This window comes from Oncorhynchus mykiss, chromosome 31, assembly GCF_013265735.2.
Source record: "Oncorhynchus mykiss isolate Arlee chromosome 31, USDA_OmykA_1.1, whole genome shotgun sequence".
NCBI lineage: Eukaryota > Metazoa > Chordata > Actinopteri > Salmoniformes > Salmonidae > Oncorhynchus > Oncorhynchus mykiss.
The window spans coordinates 32,819,072-32,840,480 of NC_050571.1; the positions used below are offsets into that span (position 1 = coordinate 32,819,072).

General features: G+C 43.7%; 1 protein-coding gene across 1 annotated transcript; it reads right to left on the bottom strand.

Moving 5' to 3' along the window:
• Positions 1–492: 492 nt before the first annotated feature.
• Positions 493–21,136, bottom strand: LOC110504155 (E3 ubiquitin-protein ligase RNF38). The gene is made up of 12 exons (XM_036969607.1): positions 20,969–21,136; positions 19,775–20,317; positions 13,926–13,975; positions 10,737–10,948; positions 10,245–10,581; positions 9,977–10,105; positions 4,044–4,211; positions 3,763–3,924; positions 3,499–3,602; positions 3,092–3,295; positions 2,889–2,988; positions 493–1,449 (listed from the first exon to the last, which is right to left on the bottom strand). The coding sequence occupies exons 2-12, from the start codon at positions 20,040–20,042 to the stop codon at positions 1,387–1,389; spliced, it is 1,797 nt and encodes a 598-aa protein (XP_036825502.1). The 5' UTR covers positions 20,043–20,317; positions 20,969–21,136; the 3' UTR covers positions 493–1,386.
• Between the last annotated feature and the right edge of the window lie 273 nt (positions 21,137–21,409).

The window sequence follows — 21,409 nt, forward strand, 5'->3', positions numbered from 1 at the left end:
TGGCAGTTAAGGGCCTTGCTTAAGGGCACAACTGCATGTAGGATTTCATACCAGCAACCCTCCTGTTGCCAGCTCACTTGGCGTTAGATTTGTCCCCCTTCGGACCCGAGATTTGATACCAGAAACCGTCCGGTTGCTCGGCCCTTCAAATGAGACCCATCCCCTCTGTAAAATAAATCATGCCTTACAAAGAACAGTGACGCCACCTGTTGGCAGTATGCAGTCATTACGGTTGAAGCACAAATACAGAAAGCCAGTCATCATCTATTGGAGAGAAGAAACACAGAACTACTAACGGCTAAAAGCAGCAGGTGGTCCGTGGGGTAAGGAAATCACCTTCCCGGTGTTGACAAGCATGGAAAATCGTCGGGAAATTAACGGGCCGCGTTCCGTGGTGAGAGGCGATAAGACGCCCAGCCTCTACTTTGGAAGTTCACTCTGCCATCGTTTGCTCTGGCGTTTCCGCTCTACATGAACCAGACAGCAGACTGATCAGTGTATCATGTCTTTTATTAATTAACCACCACGTAAAGTCTAACATCCAGAACAGACTAATCAATCCAGCACAATCAAACCCAACTGCATCACATCTCATAATTCATTTTTAAAAAACGGTCCAAAAATGTGATTTAAAAAAAAAAAAAAAAAAAGTTCATATCAAGCCTTTTATTTGGTATACAGATATTCATATATTTATACAGTATATAACACATGTGCCACTGCAAAGTCAGACAAACTAATCATCTTTTAAGGAACAAAAATAAAGATAAAAATAATGAGAAACTTCAGAGGAATACAGTGAAGCGTGTCGTCGTGGTAACAATGACCAACAGGAATGATGAGGTAAACTGCCAGGCAGAGAAACTAAACAAAAAGCAACTAGTTCAGGCTACAGAGAGGCAGCGGAGTGGCATGGGCCCTTAAGTGTCAGCTACATGTGGATACCCAAGTCTAAACACACAAATACATGATCGGAGACTAACTAAAAATACAGTCTCTCATACACACAAACCCAACGTTGGCACATACCAGCGGACAGGTATCATACGTGTGGACATTGGCTTGTGCGCACACACCCACCCACCCTCCAGCGGGTTCAGCTGAGGGACATCCAGAGCTAGAGAGACACAAGGGGAGGGGGGGCTGGACCAGAGGGAATGGAGTGTGAGGATGAAGAGGACAGAAGGGAAAGAGGGCTAAAGGAGAGATGGAGGGCAGAGTTAGAGGAGGCTGAAACACTTCAAAAAGAGATTGAAAGTGGAGTGAGGGGCAGTAGTTACAGGAGGAAAAGAGATGCAGGGGAGGGATGGGGGGCAGGGGAGGGATGGGGGGGGGGGGCAGTGCTAAAACTGTTTGACAGTCAGAGTGGTTGTCTCCCCCTGGTGGTCACTCTGAGTCTCGCTGGACCTCAGAGGCATCAGCCCGACAGATGGGACACGTCCTGTTAGCCTGGAGCAAGAGTCAACCAGAGAGGGAGACATAGTCCGTTAACATGCAGGGATGACTTGATCATTACAGGAGAACTTCAGATTATATATATATATATTTATTTATTTATTAAGAGGGCGCTTCAGTTGGATCAAGAACTAGGTATGAAGACAGAAGATGTTTCACAGTATTTAGAAACGTGTGTTTGCCAACTACACAGAAAGAAACGTTAAAAGCAAGATGAAAAAAGATATATTTCGCCAACCTTGGCTTTATACCTGTTCAGATAACACTCCAGCTGGAGTGTTGTTACCAACTCAGAAGTAAACTGAACAAAAATATTAACGCAACATGCAAAAATGTTAAGAGTTAACTGAGTTACAGTTCATAAGGAAATTGGAAGAAATTCATTAGGCCCTAATCGATGTATTTCACATGACTTGGTATACAGATAGCTTAAAAAAATATATTTAAAAAGGGCCGTGGATCAGGAGTCCAGTCAGTAACTGGTGCGACCATCGTTTACCTCAGGCAGCGCGACACATCTCCTTCGCATCGAGTTGATTGTGGCCTGTGGAATGTTGTCCAACTCTTCAAATGTTGTGAAAGGTTGCTGGATATTGGCGGGAACTGGAACACGGTCATACGCGTTGATCCAGAGCATGGAAGAGCTGACACCTTTTTCAGCTTCCAGGAATGGTGTACAGGTCCTTGCGACACGGGGCCTTGCATTACCGTGCTGAAACATGAGGTGATGGCGGCAGATGAATGGCACGACAACGAGCCTCAGGATCTCAGCACGGTGTCTCTGTGCTTTCAAGTTGTCATCGATAAAATCCAATTGTGTTTATTCTCCGGATGTGGAGGTCCTGGGATGGCGTAGACGTGGTCTGCGGTTGCGAGGCCGGGTGGACGTACTGCCAAATTCTCAAAAACGATGTTGGAGGCAGATGATGGTAGAGAAATTAACATTAAAATTATCTGGCAACAGCTCTGGCGGACATTCCTGCAGTCAGCACGCCAATTGCACGCTCCCTCCAAACTTGAGACAGCTGTGGCATTGTGTTGTGTGACAAAACAGCACACTTTAGAGCTGACTTTTATTGTCCCCAGCACAAGATGCACCTGTCTAATGATCATACTGATCATGATACTGATCATACATGATCATACATACTGATCTTGATACTGATACTGATCATACATACTGATCTTGATATGCCACACGTGACAGGTGGATGGATTATCTTGGCAAAGAAGAAGTGGTCACTAACAGGCACGTAAACAGACGTATTTCTCTCCAATTTTAGAGCAGATGCTTTTTGTGCGTATATGGAACATTACTGGGATCTTTTATTTCAGCTCATGAAACATGGGACCGACACTTTACATGTTGCGTTTTATATTTTTGTTCAGTGTAGTTGATTGTGCTTCGTGAAATACTAGAGCGTGAGACTCACCCGGAGCCACTTGTCGACACACTTCCCGTGAAACTCATGACTGCAGGGCAGAACTCGCAGCAGCTGACGAGACTCAAAGTCACTCATACACACCACACACCTGCAACACAACGTCATTACAACATTTCAACAAAACCACCAGCTGTATACTCGGCGAGGAGGATAGCATCATCGGTTCTGGTAGGTCCAGGGGAAGTACTCACAGCGTCTGTTCTGATTGGTGGTTGTTGGGGTTGAACCTATAGGAAGGCAGCTGCTCGATGTCTCCCTTAGTCAGTCCTCGGAGTTTGGCCTCTCCCAGACGCTCGGCCAGGTTGAGAAGAGCCTCGTAGTTCTCCACCTCGCCGTCATCTACGTCCAGCTCCAGGCTGATGGCAGGGCCTGTAGGCTGGACTGGCAGCATAGAGCTGACAGACAGGGAGAGAAACTCACTTAACTACAGACACTGCGCATACACAGCTCATGTGACAGAGTACAAAAGAGCTCGACTGTATTCGCACAAATACGCTATGCCATAAGAGTCGGCTACTTCCAACCAATAGGGCAGAGTCTCCTGATTGTCTAAGCTACAACACCCATGAGGTAGAGCTAGAGATGAATGATGACTTACAGGAAGTAAGGCAGGAAACTGGGGTGGTAAGGCGAGGGTGGCAGTGGCTGCTGCGAGCGGTAGCGTCGTCCTGGGATACGCCGTGGCATGAAGTTAGGATACGACTGAAAGAGAAGGGAGAAATAATTACTGGATTTCATATGACCAACTGAAAAAACATCCAACACAGGCCTTTTAAATAAGTTACAAGATAATGATGCAACAATCCCTCTGGTGTTGCATGAAAGGGTTACAAGGTAATGAGCAGAGGCAAGAGACACTCACCACTCCAAAGAACTCCTGTGGCAGAGGCTCATGGGAGAGGAAATGGAGCTGAGTGGAGTGGGGGGACAGGCCGGGGTGGGCCGCAGGGGGGTAGTGTAGACCCGCCCCTAACGACAAGTGCTCCCCCAACAGCTCCACGTCATTCTCTATCCTCTGTAACGGCTAGGGTAAAAAGAGCGAGAGAGATGTCATTAATGAGCTTCAAATGGCTTGTAATGCTAGACTGAACACACGCGTGTGCGCGCTCCCCCCCCATTTTGTAAAACCCTAGCGCCACTCACCGATCTGGCCTGCTGTGTGGGGTAGGATCCAAACTGTCCGGGCTGGGGGATGTGAGGGGGATGGTGGGCCAGGTGGGGAGGGGGCAGGAGAAAGGTGGGGTCACTGGAAAGCAGAGAGGGGAACGGGTAGGGCATGGGCAGATGTTGCACAGAGCACGTCTGCAGAACCTGAGAGAGAGAGCGAGAAATACCATATTACATTATGATTTCATCTCTCCTCTATACAAAGTGCATTGGTTGCAGATGTTATAGCAAGTGCAGTAAAATGCTGGTGTGTGTTACTAGCTCCTAACAGGGCAGTAAAATGCTGGTGGGTGTGTTACTAGCTCCTAACAGGGCAGTAAAAATGCTGATGGTGTGTTACTAGCTCCTAACAGGGCAGCAAAATGCTGGTGGGTGTGTTACTGGCTCCTAACAGGGCAGCAAAATGCTGGTGGGTGTGTTACTAGCTCCTAACAGGGCAGCAAAATGCTGGTGGGTGTGTTACTAGCTCCTAACAGGGCAGTAAAAATGCTGGTGGGTGTGTTACTAGCTCCTAACCAATCCAAACATGACCAGTAACCCAAATGCAATCTATGAGTACATGCACCAAACATATATACTAGGAATGATATGCACAGCAGTAGATCTACTACAGTGAGCTGTCTAGAATCCAGGATAAATACAGTGGAGAAACAGTAAAGGAACCGGTCCTGAGTAGATACACAAAAGGCTCCAATTATTGACACCCACGACAAAGCTGCATTACGTACTCATGGATATGAACACACATACTGATGGAAAACAGGGTGGGAAGGAGGTACAGTGCCTTCAGGAAGTTCACCCCCCTTGACCTTTTCCCACATCGTCACTGGCCTACACACAAAACCCCATAATGTCAAAGTGGAATTTTTTTCACATTCTTTTTTTTGGAATTCATAAAAAATGAAAATACAACAAATTGTCTTGAGTCAATAACTATTCAACCCTTTTGTTTTGGCAAGCTTACATAAAAAGGTAATGAGTAAAATTGTGTGTTAAGAATTCACATAAGTTGCATGAACTCACTGTGTGCAATAGTGTTGAACATGATTGTTGTATTACTACCTCATCTCTGTAACCCACATACACAGATAATTGTGAGGTCCCTCAGTTTGAGCAGTGAATTTCAAACAGAAATTCTACCACAAAGACCAGGGAGGTTTTCCAATGCCTCGCAAAGGGCACCTATTGGTAGATGGGTAAAACATAATAAAAAAGTAGCCATTGAATATCCCTTTGAGCATGGCAAAGTTATTAATTGGTGTATCAATACACCCAATCACGACAAAGACACAGGCGTCCTTCCTAACTCAGCTCCCGGAGATGTAGGAAACCATTCAGCGATTTCACCATGAGGCCAATGGTGATTTTAAAACAGTTAGAGTTTAATGGCTGTGATAGGAGAAAACTGAGGATGGATCAACATTGTAGATACTCCACAATACTAACCTAAATGAGTGAAAAAGAAGCCTGTACAGAATAAACATGTTCCAAAACATGCATTGTTTGCAACAAGACAATAAAGCAGTGGTTCCCAAACATTTTATAGTCCCGTACTCCTTCAAACATTCAACCTCCAGCTGCGTACCCCCTTTAGCACCAGGGTCAGCATACTCAAATGTTTTTTTTTGCCATCATTGTAAGCCTGCCACACACACACACACACAAACAATAAATTCATTAAACATAAGAATGAGTGAGTTTGTCACAACCCGGTAACAAAGGGCTCTTATAGGACCAGGGCACAAATAATATAATAATCAATCATTTTGCTCTTTATTTAACTTTCTTAAATAAAACCTTATTTGTTCATCAAATTGTGAATAACTCCACACAGGTTAATGGGAAGTGTGTGCTTGAAAGGAAGCACATCATTCTGCAATGTTGGGTTGTATTGGAGAGTCTCAGTCACAAATCATTTCCCACACAGTCCGTGCCTGTATTTTGTGTTCATGCTAGCGAGGGCCGAGAATCCACTCTCACATAGGTACGTGGTTGCAAAGGGCATCAGTGTCTTAAAAGCGCGATTTGCCAAGGCAGGATAGCGCAGCCCTATCCAGAAATCTGGCAGTGGCTTCAATTGAATTGAAATCATTCACAGAAGCGCTTGTTGCAATTTTGATGAGGCTCTCTTGTTCAGATATCGATAAGTGGACTGGAGGCAGGGCATGAAAGGGATAACGAATCCAGTTTGTGTGGTCCGTTTCGAGAAAGTACCTGCGTAATTACACACCCAACTCACTCAGGTGTTTCGCTATATCACATTTGACATTGTCCCTAAGCTTGAGTTCATATGCATACAAAAAAAACATACAATGATGGAAAGACCTGTGTGTTGTCCTTCTTAATGCAGACAGAAAAGAGCTCCAACTTCTTAATAATTGCCTCAATTTTGTCCCGCACGTTGAATATAGTTGTGGAGAGTCCCTGTAAATCCTAGATTCAGATCATTCGAGAAAAATTGGTCGCCCTGATAGGCCAGTCATGTGAGAAAAAAAAAAAATCGGCACCATGCAAGTGGTCAGACAAGTCAAAATTGTGGTCAGTATAGGAGGACTTTAACCTCGTCTCTCAATTTTAAAAAGTGTCAATACTTTGCCCCTTGACAACCAACATCTCAGCACCCCCAGCAGCAACTTGCCCAAGCCCCACCCCTGCTTCTCCTTCACCCAAATCCAGACAGCCGATGTTCTGAAAGAGCTGCAAAATCTGGACCCCTACAAATCAACTGGGCTAGACAATCTGGACCCTCTTTTAAAATTATTTGCAGATATTGTTGCAACCCCTATTACAAGCCTATTTAACCTCTTTCGTATCGTCTGAGATCCCCAAAGATTGGAAAGCTGCAGCGGTCATCTCCCTCTTCAAAAGGGAGAGACACTCTAGACCCAAACTGTTATAGACCTATATCCATCCTGCCCTGCCTTTCTAAAGTCCTCGAAAGCCAAATTAACAAACAGATCACCGAACATTTTGAATCCCACCGTACCTTCTCCGCTATGCAATCTGGTTTCCGAGCGTGTCATGAGTGCACTTCAGCCACGTTCAAGGTCCTAAACGATATCATAACCGCTATAGATAAAAGACAATACTCTGCAGCCGTATTCATTGAACTGGCCAAGGTTTTCGACTCTGTCAATCACCACATTCTTATTGGCAGACTCAATAGCCTTGGTTTCTCTAATGACTGCCTCGCCAGGTTCACCAACTACTTATCAGATAGAGATCAGTGTGTCAAATCGGAAGGCTTGTTGTCCGGACCTCTGGCAGTCTATGGGGGTGCCACAGGGTTCAATTCTCAGGCCAACTCTTTTCTCTGTAAACATCAATGATGTCGTTCTTGCTGCTGGTGATTCTCTGATCCATCTATGCAGACGACACCATTCTGTATACATCTGTCCCTTCTTTGGACACTGTTAACTAACCTCCAAACGAGCCTTAACACCATACAACACTCCTTCCGTGGCCTCCAACTGCTCTTAAATGCAAGTAAAACTAAATGCATTCTCTTCAACCGATTGCTGCCCGCACCCGCCCGCCCGGCATCACTAAATGGAAGGTTTTGACTTATAATATATGGATAACTACAAATACCGAGGTGTCTGGTTAGACTAAACTCTCCTTCCAGACTCACATTAAACATCTCCAATCCAAAATTAAATCTAGAATCGGCTTCCTATTTCGCAACAAAGCATCCTTCACTCATGCTGCCAAACATACCCTTGTAGAACTGACTATCCTACCAATCTTTGACTTCGGCGTTGTCATTTATAAAATAGCCTCCAATACTCTACTCAGCAAATTGGATGCAGTCTATCACAGTGCCATCCGTTTTGTCACCAAAGCCCCATATACTACCCACCACTGCAACCTGTATGCTCTCGTTGGCTGGCCCTCACTACATATTTGTCGCCAAACCCACTGGCTCCAGGTCATCTATAAGTCTTTGCTAGGTAAAGCCCCGCCTTCTCATCTCACCATAGCAACACCCACCCGTAGCATGTGCTCCAGCAGGTTTATTTCACTGGTCATCCCCAAAGCCAACAGTTCCTTTGGTTGCTTTTCCTTCCAGTTCTCTGCTGCCAATGACTGGAACGAATTGCAGAAAAAAAAGAAAATCTGACACTTGAGTCTTATATCTCCCTCTAACTTTAAAGCATCAGCTGTCAGAGCAGCTTACCGATCACTGTACACAGCCAATCTATAAATAGCACACCCAACTACCTCCTCCCCATATTATTACTTATACTCTTGCACCCCAGTATCTCTACTTGCACATCTATCACTCCAGTATTAATGCTAAATTGTAATTATTTCACCTCTATGGCCTATTTATTTGCACACACTGTACATAGATTTTTCTATTGTGTTATGTTTGTTTGTGTGTAACTGTGTTCTTGTCGTCGCACTGCTTTGCTTTATCTTGGCCCGGTCGCAGTTGTAAATGAGAACTTGTTCTCAACTTGCTTACCTGGTTAAATAAAAGGTTAAATAAAAAAATATGTAGAATAAAAACAACGTACAGAAGTGCGCTGGAAAAGCGTTACATGGTCGCTGCCCATATCACTGCATGGTGCAGAAGATTCACGAGAGTTCAGGGGCCTTGCTTTAACAAAGTCCTCTTCGGTGGATGCTGCAGTGTACCCAAGTGGCCTCGGGAGCAACTGCTTGCACGCGCGTTACCACTCCACTAGGTCATCCTGTCATGGCTTTTGCGCCATCAGTACAGATACCAATACATCTTGCCACCAAAGTCCATTTAATGTCACAAAGCTGTCCAGTAGAAATATTATATATATATATATATATATAAATAAATAAATAATGTTATCCTGGCTTCCAGAAGAGGATGTCTTCCTTAATTGACCCGCCATAAATGTAACAGACGTACCAGGAGCTGTGCCAGGCCCACCACGTCTGTTGACTAATCCAGCTGTAACGCATACAATTCACTGGCTTGTATGCGAAGCAGTAATTGTTTCAAAACATCTCCTGCCATGTCACTGATGGGTTATGAAAGTGTTGTTTGATGAAGACATTGTCTGTATAGTTTTGGCCTTTACCCCCAGCATTGTCCCAGCAGCAGCAAGAATGAAGTCCTCAACAACAGTATTTGGCTTGCCCGTCGTAGCCAATTGGTAGCTCACCATATAAGACGTTTCTAGCCCCTTCACATTAATGGTATCTGTTGCTTTTATACATGTCTTACTACTCAAAAGTAGTCTTTATTCTATATTTTCAAGCAAAGTAGTGGCTGCATCATGTTATGGGTATGCTTGTAATCATTAAGGAGTGGTAAGTTTTCCAGGAAAACCTGCTTCAGTCTGCTTTCCACCAGACACTGGGAGATTAATTGTATTGTTCTGTTAAAAGGTCAAGGCCAAATCTACACTGGAGTTGCTTACCAAGAAGACAATGTTTGACTGGTAGAGTTCATTTTGACTTAAATCTACTTGAAAATCCCTGTCAAGATCTGAAAATTGTCTAGCAATGATCAACAATCATTTTGACAGAGCTTAAAGAATAATGGGCAAATATTGCACAATCCAGGTATGGAAAGCTCTTAGACTCAACCAGAAAGACTCAAAGCAGTGATTTATGCCAAAGGTGCTTCTACAAAGTATTGGCTCGGGTGTGAATACTTATGCAAATTAGATATTTATGCATTTTCAATATAATAATAATAATCATATTTCTAAAAACATGTTTTCACTTTGTTATTATGGGGTATTGTGTGTAGATGGGTGAATTATTTTGTGTTAATTTTGCAATCGGGCTGTAACAACAAAATGTGGAATAAATCAAGGGGTATAAATAATTTCTGAAGGCACTGTACATGAAGTAGGCATACGATCAGTGTCAAGAGTATCAAAGAGATACACAAGTCAGACAGTCAGGCTAGTTGAACTCACAGATGGAGGGACACTGCAGACAGGGTAGTGCTGCCCACTAAAGACCACCGAGCATGCTGGGAGCTGCTGGGGGGCCGAGTGGGAGGGCAGGCCGGGGGGGCCGCCAGGGGGAGAGACTGGGTACGACACCTGAGCAGAAGTCAAAGGTCAGAGTTCAAACAACCACACTACCTGAACTCCCACGTAGAAGGATTAAGGATTACCCTAATCAAATTCAATAATGCTTTATTGACAACTGTAAAAAGCAGCTTCCTGTTTCCTCACTGACCTGGTCATGGAGGTCCAGCACCATACTGCTCTGCTGCTGAGGGGGGTGAGGCTGGGGGTGAGGGTGCATCAGCCTGGGGGACAGGTTAGCAGGGTGGTGGAGGGGGCGAGGGGACAGGTTGGGGGGGTGGTAGGGGCGTTCCTCAGGCTGGTTATAGGGGTAACTCTGAGGGGGGACGGGGTGGCGGTAGTTCTCATCCTGAAGCCCTGCTGAGAGGCTGTGGTGGGGGTGATGGTGCGGGTTGTGGTAATGGTGGTGGTAGTGGTGGTGATGAGGGTGGGGGGGGTGGTGGTGGGGGAGACGGTCACGGCGGCCTCGCTGGCGTCTCATTGGAGGACTGGGGGGGGAGAGAGAAATTCAGATGTCAGTCTCTTTCTACCAAACATCCTCATCACAACAGATGATGTCCTGAGGAAAAATTACTCTACAATGATGCTGAACCAATTGTAACATTTAACACACACACACACACACACACACACACACACTTACCTGCGGCGGTTGCGGACAGGAGTGTGGCATCGCTCTGGCATGTAGTGTGGGTGTGGTCTGCGACTGGGTGGGGGTGGGGCCCAGGTAGTGGGGGTGTGGGGTAGCTCCCAGGGACGAATGGGAGAAGATGGGGTGGGGGGAGGGGCAGAGCTTAGATCTATCATAGACTGCTGGGAAAGACGCTGTCGCTTAGGGCTAGGACTGTCCTCCATCTACAGAGAGAGAGCGAGAGAGGATACTTTTTTTTTAAGTAGAACCGACAGAACTACTTTGCAGATATTAAAACAGAATTATACATCAAAAACACCAAATTCACAATTTTATGAACGAAACGCAAATTCATAAGGTTTAAAAAATATGGAATTTTTAGCAAAATAGGACCTGACGCAGAGTAGGGTACTGTTGGCAGAATAGATGGATGCAGTTTAATAAAAATGCACCATTACATTTCTTGGTAGTCCAACAAAAATTGCTCTCTGGTCATAAATCACAGCTGGTACATTGTTTGCTGCTTACAGCCATTCATACAGATACACGGTTTCAGGTAAATCAATATTTGACAACAAAAAAAAAAATAAGGCAAAATGAAGGCCAATACAATCAAACAAGCGGGGGCATCACAAGTCTATCATAACGTGGCTAATAGGCTAGCTTATCTATTCATGTAGCCATTTATTTAGTAAGCTAAAAGCACAGAGGCAAGCAAGCTAACTGTTGGAAGGATGTCAAGTCACCAATGAGTGGGTGAGTGGCCAACTTCCCCCATTTTTCAATGGCTGCAGCTAAAGATATTGGTGTCATTTGGTTAGCTAGCAAGAAATGTGAATCATTTGGCTAGTTAGCTAGGCTGAACTTAAAAACGACGTATCCATAGTTCGCATATCTCTCGGTTGTAAAATGTATTTGGCATCGATCAAACGGGCTGGAAAGTTCCCATTGAGTTGTCAAAACCTGGGTTGGGACAGGCATGCATTGGCAGGCAGGCTACTATTATTCCCCATAATTTATCAGTGCAATTTTGACAGCCAAATACAAGCTGAGAAAGTTTGAGTGGGTTTGTCCACTGTTAGCGTTAGATTTAACCTCATCTTGTTCTGGCTAACAGTTGTTGATCTAATAGTCAAAGGGAGGAGATCCCTTCCTGTTCATGGTTTGATCAATAGGACTGTACATTTCCCAAATGGAAGACTCTGTGGTATTTACATACAGTACCAGTCAAAAGCGGACACCTACTCATCCAAGGGTTTCTTTATTTTTTACATTGTAGAATAATAGTGAAGACATCAAAACTATATGGAACCATGTAGTAAGCAAAAAAGTGTTAAAACAAAATAGATTTTATGTTTGTGGTTCATTAAAGTAGCCACCCTTTGCCTTTGACAGCTTTGCATTCTCTCAACCAGCTTCACCTGGAATGCTTTGAGAACATATGCTGAGCACTTGTTGGCTGCTTTTCCTTCACTCTGCAGTCCAACTCATCCCAAACCATCTCAATTGGGTTGAGGTTGGGTGATTGTGGAGGCCAGGTCATCTGATTGAGCACTCAATCACTCTCCTTGGTCAAATAGCCCTTACAGAGTCTGGAGGTGTGTTTTGAGTCATTGTCCTGTTAAAAAGAACACAAAGTCCCACTAAGTGCAAACCAGATGGGATGGCGTATCGCTGCAGAATGCTGTGGTAGCCATACGGGTTAAGTATGCCTTGAATTCTAAATAAATCATGACAGTGTTACCAGCAAAGCACCCCACCACCACCTCCTCCATGCTTCAAAGTTGGAACCACACATGCGGAGATCATAAGTTCGTTCACCTCTGCGTCTCAAAGACACAGCGGTTGTAACCAAAAATTTGAGGTTTTGACTCATCAGACCAAGGACAGATGCCCAACGGTCTAATGTCCATCGCTCGTGTTTCTTAGTCCAAGCAAGTCTCTTCTTATTGTTGTCCTTTAGTAGTGGTTTCTTTGCAGCATTTAACCATGAAGGCCTGATTCATACAGTCACCCCTGAACAGTTGATGTTGAGATGTGTGTTACTTGAATTATGAAGCATTTATTTGGGCTGCAATTTCTGAAGCTGGTAACTAATGAACTTATCCTCTGCAGCAGAGGTAACTCTGGGTCTTTACCTTCCTGTGGCAGTCCTCATGAGAGCCAGTTTCATCATAGCGCTTGATGGTTTTTGCAACTGCAGTGGAAGAAACTTTCAAAGTTCTTGAAGGTCAGTCAATACGGAACATTTCATGTGTTAAAGTAATGGACTGTCATTTCTATTTGCTTATTTGAGCCGTTCTTGCCATAATATGGACTTTGTATTTTATCAAATAGGGCCATCTTCTTTATACCACCCCTACCCCAACACAACAACTTGGCTCAAACGCATTAAGGAAAGAAATTCCTGAAATTAACAAGGCACACCTGTTAATTTAAATGCATTCCAGGTGACTACCTCATTAAGCTGGTTGACAGAACACCAAGAGTGTGCAAAGCTATCAAGGCAAAGGGTGGAGACTGAAGAATCTTAAATATATTTTGATTTGTTTAACACTTTTTTGCTTACTACATGATTCCATGTGGTATTTCATAGTTTTGATGTCTTAACTATTATTCTTAAACTTGAATGAGTAGGCGCGACCAAACTTTCGACTGGTACTGTATGTGCAAAAATCCAGTCAGGTGTATTTTGTGGCTTTTGGCAAATGCTTTCTAATGATCTAAAGTCGTGCTGTTGCTACTGCCTGTAAACAGTCTAGTTCAAAGTGAGTGATGGCACGCCCTTGTGGCAAATGGCTTATTTGCATATAGGCCTACTGTAGCTCTGATTGGCTATGGTGCTACAATCTGTGTAGCCTGGATAAGACTGCCATTTTTATTTGGTTTTATTTACTGCACTGTCTTAATTGTCCAAATGCACAGACACTTTCCCACTCTATATTGCTATAGAATGTAAACACAAATGCCTTACTCTACATCATTCCCAAACATTCTATGAAAGTTTGACACAGTGAAAATGACCATATCTATGTGCCCTCTAGACAGAACATGTTATAAAAAATGTAAAAGCATCATATTTACATATTTTTTTACAAGATTTCATGCTGCTAAAACACTGTCAGTTCCACGTTAACACCATGCTACAGCATTCCAGCTGTCCTGGTACTAGGTGTAATAGGGAAAGGGAAATATACTCACCTTGTCCCGCTCATCACTGCAGATGTTATCAGGGTGGAAGTGAAGGACACCTATAGGCCAGAGAGAGAATAACAGGAGGGTCAAACCAGGCAGTAGGCTATACAAAGACTCAAACAGACCTGGACGGGCCTGGTTAACATATACAGCAGCAGTCATGCTCCTTTTAACCCTCTCTGCGATTACCATCTGTAGAGAAAGTAGCAGCCCAAATTATATTTAAACTTTGAGGGAACATATACACACTTGGTATAGCTGGATAAAGTCTGCTCAGTCTAGGTCTGAATGTGTCTTAGTGGCTTTGAATGGCCTGGTTTAAAAATCAGACAATGTTCTGTCTTCCACTGACAAGAGGGAGAACCATGCTCTCGACAACGTAACAATCTCTCCGATCTCACATTTAAAACTACCCCCTCTGCTGCCTCACAGACACACTACAATATTACAGACACACACTCCAATCTTTCACAGGCAGATGCCCTTGAACTGTGCTGACGGAGTTTCCTGAAAACCAAAAACACCCCCTCCCCTCTCCCACCCCCAACTAGCCACCCTCAGTCTCTTCAGAAAAAAAAAAACAGATCGGAGAGCGCTCCTCTCCCAGCGCTCCTCTCCCTGCGACGCCACAGCTCTATGAAGTCGGGGGAGACTGACAGCTCAAAGAAGCGCAGCCAGTGGCAGCAGAACAGAAAAGAGCAGCCAGGCGACTGGCGCTCAGCTCCGACAGGGAGGGACACAGAGATCCAGACACTGAGCCGTGTGATGTGCCACAGGGGAAGGATTGGGCCGGGTTGGGTGACGTTTGCCAGGTTATATGGGCCTTCGTCCTAGTATCTGGGCCTCGGTACAGAAAGGGCACTTATTTGAGCCAGTGGCAGCATGATTCGTACAACCCTGGCTCCAGGATTGAGCCACAAGGCCAAAACATGCAGTCTGTCTGTTCGAGCTCAGACCGAGGGAGAGAAACAGTGGTGAAATGAAGTCCCATATTCAGCACCTCCAAATCCAGTAGACACATTCCCCTGAAAGTAATGTTAAGAGGCGTGACATGCCAAGAGCTCTGCTCACAGCACACTAAACCAAATACGCTGTAACCCACACACACACACAGTATTCAAGAGGCATCTGCTTAGAGCAGGGGAGGAGGATCAAACAGCTGGGAGATACCGAATTTCAGTCATACCCATAAATCCCTCTTTGTAGTGCGTCAGTGTGTGTTGGCAAGTGAGCCTAATGTGTGTAGGTTTGTGTAGCCTAATGTGTGTAGGTTTGTGTAGCCTAATGTGTGTAGGTTTGTGTAGCCTAATGTGTGTAGGTTTGTGTAGCCTAATGTGTGTAGGTTTGTGTAGCCTAATGTGTGTAGGTTTGTGTAGCCTAATGTGTGTAGGTTTGTGTAGCCTAATGTGTGTAGGTTTGTGAGCCGCACAAGTGTGGAGCCAGGTGTGTCTGTGCGTGCACATATTCCTCTGTGTGGGTTATTTATTAGGTCCGGATGGCGGGCAGAGCTATTACAAAAGCTCTTCATTAAAAGCTTGCATTCATTCATATGCCTTTCTGCCTCGAGGTAATCCAGTCTGTTCTAATGGTATGTTTCCTCAGAGCAGTGTTTTCATAATCTCCGGCTGTCGGCTGAACAGCCGATAACAGACTCATTGTCAGCCAGCTACTTTTTCCACTTCATAAATTAACTAGGCTTCTTTCCATTTAAAAAGTTTCAATTCGCTAGTCAGAGAAGTCTGTATAGCCTTCTCCTGCTAGAATGAACGATACGCAACTTCTATGGATGAATGATAGGACGGGGCCTGTCAATCACTAAGTCTAGCGATAACAGGGAACCACTGCTGTTTTGTCAGTCTGCTGTCTGTCCCGAATCTCGGCACCCGTGTTATTTTTGTGCGCTGGAGTTGGCTGCAGTCAAATGTATTATTTTTCATGGAGGGAGCGCATGATGCTTCATCTCCTGTGAGAGTGAATTTACACATCCCACATCATTTACGGTTATTTGAGCAAACAGTTTACATTTCAAGAGTTTTTAAAAAAGGTGTAGAACTGACTGAATAAAGTCAATCTCCTATATCCCATTGCTAATCCTAAATCCAGTGGTGGTGGCGATATCGTGCCGGGGGCGGCACAGGGCACCTGCACAAAAAAAAAAAAAAAAAAGTTGGAATAGTGACATTTGCGCAATCTGTTTTCTATCGCTCATTTGCACGTCATGTTAATGATGTCACCGTAATGGACTGTGGTTCAATTAACCTTGTTGTAGTGGGCGCCCTGATTCTAGTTTGTGAGCTAGGCATGCTACTGCCTGGGATGGTCTCCCACTCAGAAGTACGAGATGGAGGTGGGGGGGGGGGTAGGTTGACTTCAGGTCTCCCCACTGGAAGCCCTAGGTAGAGAGAATCTATCAAATAGCGCACTTCTAACTTAATTAGGGCCAATTTCAAGTTTTCATAACAATCGGAAATCTGTATTTTTGGGCGCCGATTTTGCCGATTAAAAAAAACAAAATGTTATACCTTTATTTAACTAGGCAAGTCAGTTAAGAAAACATTCTTATTTTCAATGACGGCCTAGGAACGGTGGGTTAACTGCCTTGTTCAGTGGCAGAACGACAGATTTTCACCTTGTCAGCTCGGGGGATACAATCTTGCAACATTACAGTTAACTTGTTCAACGCTCTAACCACCTGCCTCCCGTTGCACTCCACAAGGAGTGCCTGTTGAGCAAATGCAGTAGAAGCCAAGGTAGGTTGCTAGCTAGCATTAAACTTATCTTATAAAAAACAATCAATCAATCATAATCACTAGTTATAACTACACATGGTTGATGATATTACTAGTTTATCTAGAGTGTCCTGCATTGCATATAATCGATGCAACGCTGGGGGATGATTTAACAAAAGCGCATTTGCGAAAAAAGCACAATTGTTGGACGCCTGTGCCTAACCATAAACACCAATGCCTTTCTTAAAATCAATACACAGAAGTATATATTTTTAGACCTGCATATTTAGCTAAAAGAAATCCAGGTTAGCAGGCAATATTAACCAGGTGAAATTGACACTTCTCTTGCGTTCATTGCACACAGAGTCAGGGTATATGCAACAGTTTGGGCAGCCTGGTTCATTGCGAACAAATTTGCCAGAATTGTATGTAATTATGACATAACATTGAAGGTTGTGCAATGTAAAAAATAATATTTAGACTTAGGGATGCCATCCGTTTGATAAAATACCGAATGGTTCCGTATTTCACTGAAATAATAAATGTTTTGTTTTCAAAATGATAGTTTCCGGATTTGACCATATTAATGACCAAAGGCTCGTATTTCTGTGTGTTATAACTAAGTCTATGATTTGATAGAGCAGTCTGACTGAGCGATGGTAGACCGCAGCAGGCTCGTAAGCATTCATTCAAACAGCACTTTCGTGCGCTTTGCCAGCAGCTCTTCGCAAGCACAGCGTTGTTTATGGCTTCAAGCCTATCAGCCTAATGGCTGGTGTAACCGATGTGAAATGGCTAGCTAGTTAGCAGGGTGCGTGCTAATAGCGTTTCAAACATCACTCGCTCTGAGACTTGGAGTAGTTATTCCCCTCTGCAAGGGCCGTGGCTTTTGTGGAGCGATGGGTAACGCTGCTTCGAGTGTGGCTGTTGTCGATGTGTTCCTGGTTCGAGCCCATGTAGGGGCGAGGAGAGGGACGGAAGCTATACTGTTACACTGGCAATACTATAGTGCCTATAAGAACATCCAATAGTCAAAGGTATATGAAATACAAATGGTACAGAGAGAAATACTCCTATAAATACTATATTAACTACAACCTAAAACCTCCTACCTTGGAATATTGAAGTCTCATGTTAAAAGGAACCACCAACTTTCATATGTTCTCATGTTCTGAGCAAGGAACCCAAACGTTAGCTTTTTTACATGGCACATATTGCACTTTTACTTCTCCAACACTTTGTTTTTGCATTATTTAAACCAAATTGAACATGTTTCATTATTTATTTGAGGCTAAATATATTTTTATTGATGTATTATATTAAAGTTAAAATAAGGACTGTTGTATTTGTCATTATTACAAATTTAAAAAATTAAAATGGCAGATTAATCGGTATTGGCTTTTTTGGTCCTCCAATAATCGGTATCGCCGTTGAAAAATCATAATCGGTCGACCTCTAGTACTAACGCAATTAGTTGTGCAATTTAGTTTGTGTGTTTCTTGTTTGAAGTACAATCGAATGTATGCACTCACTACTGAGTCTCTGGATAAGAGAGTCTGCTAAATGACTAAAATGTCAATTAGAACGTACCAGAGCCAACCAAAATAGAGCTTGTTCTAAAAAGAAAAATGTAATGACGTGCGTCCTCTCTAATGCCCAGGAAGCTCCGGTTCAAAACACCCATTAGACAGCTTTGCAAGCGTAATGTCAAAATACTTTCATTACTCACAAAATAAGGAGTTTCACAAAGCAACCATCTACATTTAGTCCCGTCACAGCCAATATATACATCCCAAAAATGTCTAAATATCTATTTTACAAGCAACCCAAAAATTGCCTCTCCAATGTATTGAGCTGGTACTGTATATGCAGTAATCTATTCTACTGTATTTTAGTCAATGCCACTCCGACATTGCTCATCCTAATATTTGAATATTTCTTAAAAATGATTTTACTTTTAGATGTCAATCAAATCAAATGTATTTATATAGCCCTTCTTACATCAGCTGATATCTCAAAGTGCTGTACAAAAACCCAGCCTAAAACGCCAAACAGCAATCAATGCAGATGTAGAAGCACGGTGGCTTGGGAAAAACTCCCTAGAAAGGCCAAAACCTAGGGAAAAAAAACAGGCTGAGGGGTGGCCAGTCCTCTTCTGGCTGTACGTCGACAGATGTGTGTATCGTTAGATATTACTGCACTGTTGGGGCTAGGAACAAGCATTTCGCTACACCCACAAGAACATTTGCTAAATATGTGTATGTGATCAATATAATTTTATTTGAGCGGTTGTTGACATCTGACCTGTGTGTGACAGTAATTAGTGATTCATGCATTGGAGGTGTGGAATATTTCAATTCTCCAGTTGCTTGGAAAATTGTCAATTTTTGGAAGTCCATACTGCCTGTAACATGGGTGTAAAAAAGTGTAAAGAGTTGCACAGCAAAACTGCATATTTTGTGAGTAACGAAATTACTTTTTACATAATTGCAGAGCTGTCTAATGGGAGTTTGAATAGGAACTTCCTGGGTTTTAAAAAGAATACGTCGACATCTGTAACGCAAGTGGAACCCACAACACTACTGGGTAACACAGATTGAATTCCCTGTATATAAAAAAACTACATTGCGAAGCGCAAATAATGAGCGTCTATTCTTGAAATCAATTTGGGCTATCAATTCAAAAACATACCCCCACGTGCTAATTTACCATGTCCAAAACTGTCTCATTCAGCTCCCATTGGTCCAAAGCTCCCATAAAAATGCTCTTTGGAGGCAGTATGAGCCATCTTTCAATAATTGAAATATATGAATGTTGTTTGGAAATATAGGCAATTTATTGATCAAACAGGCAGTTCAGGCCTTTCACAAAAGCAGTGAGGATGCTACTAACAGTTTCTGTCCATACCCCTCAGTCACCTGACTACAGACAACACTGGATGGATGAGAAAATATTTTCAGACAAACAGCTAGAACCCTGAAGATGCATGTTATACAGCTAAGAGGAACACTGCACTGTTTACATGTCAAGCCCGACACCTGCTAAATTGCATGGTACACTCATCCATGCACGGGGTGTGATGTATCAAGATGAGTAGGGAAAAGGGAGGGAGACGTTGAAGCTTACCAGTGCCGGGGTGTCTGTGTGCTCCATGCGAAGCGTGGCGCTGCGCCCCGCTAGACAGGTAGTTCCCCTGGGTGTGCTGGTTCTCTGTATAGCTGCGCGCCGTGTGCGGAGCCCAGCCGGTGTTGGTCTGTTGCGGGTAGTTCACCCCGATCCCTCCGCTGGCATTCATGTTCCCGTTGTTGATTGCGTTATTGCCGTTGCCACTACCGTTCATGCCATAGTGAAAAAAACCTGACCGTGACCGCGACCGAGTCCTCGGGGGGTCCATGGCTGAAGGGGGCGGTGGTAGGTGGACGTAATGGAGGTATCTGGGCGAGATGGAGGTTTGCCGTAGCCTACTTCCCTCGCCTTGCTATCTTCGTAATCGGCCTGTTCTGGAGTCTCTTCCTTCGCACGAAACGCTCGGTTTGGGGCGTAGGTACAACTGGAAGCAGCGGGTGTTCGAGCCGTCCTCTCTACGGTCGTTCGTGCACAGTCTCTTGGTCTGTGTTGCGAGTCGCCGTCAGTCAAAAACGTTCCAAATATGGATTTATTATTTTATCCCTATAGGAGGTCAATTTGGTATGTTAGTTTGTTCGGTCATAGCAATGCACATAATGAAAACATCCAACAATCCAGATAGGTACATAACACAAATATTTAGTGTATGCATCTGGGCTGTACCCGTTTCGGTTTTTCTATTGTCTCATATGAAGCTTGCCTGCCTACTACTGGCTTTCTAGCTACTCGTCAGTGAGAAATGACACACGCTCGCCAGAGTTCCACAATCAGTTACACTATTTGATGGTTGGATAATGTTAACGCACACCTGATATTAAAGTAAATAATATTACTACAACTGTAGCTACCTAGCCAGCAAACGAACTTAGGTTGTTGCTATTTAACGTTAGCATATTAGCGGGCTAGTTAACGTTAGCTAATAAACTACAGCTCAGAAATGCAGTTTGCTAACGTTAGATACATTTGTAATATTCCCCATTTCCCACATTTACAATCGGTAACCCTCCACAAATTCTATATGGCAAACTAGCTACGTTTTTTTGCTACTAAATTGTTAGCTCAACCCGTCGTTGTCTACGTTAGCGAGGTTATTGCTAACAGGAAAGCTAACGAGCTAGAAAAACAATTTAACTAGCTAGCGGCCGATATGCGTTGCTAGAATTTCTGCTCATTGTTGGCAACCATGCTGCTAACCTTTTCAGGCGGTGTTGGTTGATCCCAGATAGAAGCGGCCGAATGCCTTGTCTGATCTTCAGAGAATGTTGGTCTTCGTCAGATTTAAATCCCCATCACGCATTGTACATTCACTGTTGAAGCTGGTGATGTTTTCTCTGTAGATGTCAGTGTGGAGCGTAAGTGGATATCAATCAATGGGGATGTTAGCATCTCTGGTCAGACCACTCTAATCGAGCACAGAAATATCTGAAGACGCATTTCTTGCGATGTGCAAAAATCATCAGACTCCCCGAGTACATTTATTTGAGCATTTGTTCGATATAAAACGAGTGGTGTCTTTTCAGGCCATATTATTGATTATCCCGACAAGAATCGATCACTGCGTTGATTAACTATGTCTGGTAAGCGAGGGGGAGGAACCAACCAAATAAATAATGTAGTAGTCTTGTTTCAGTATTT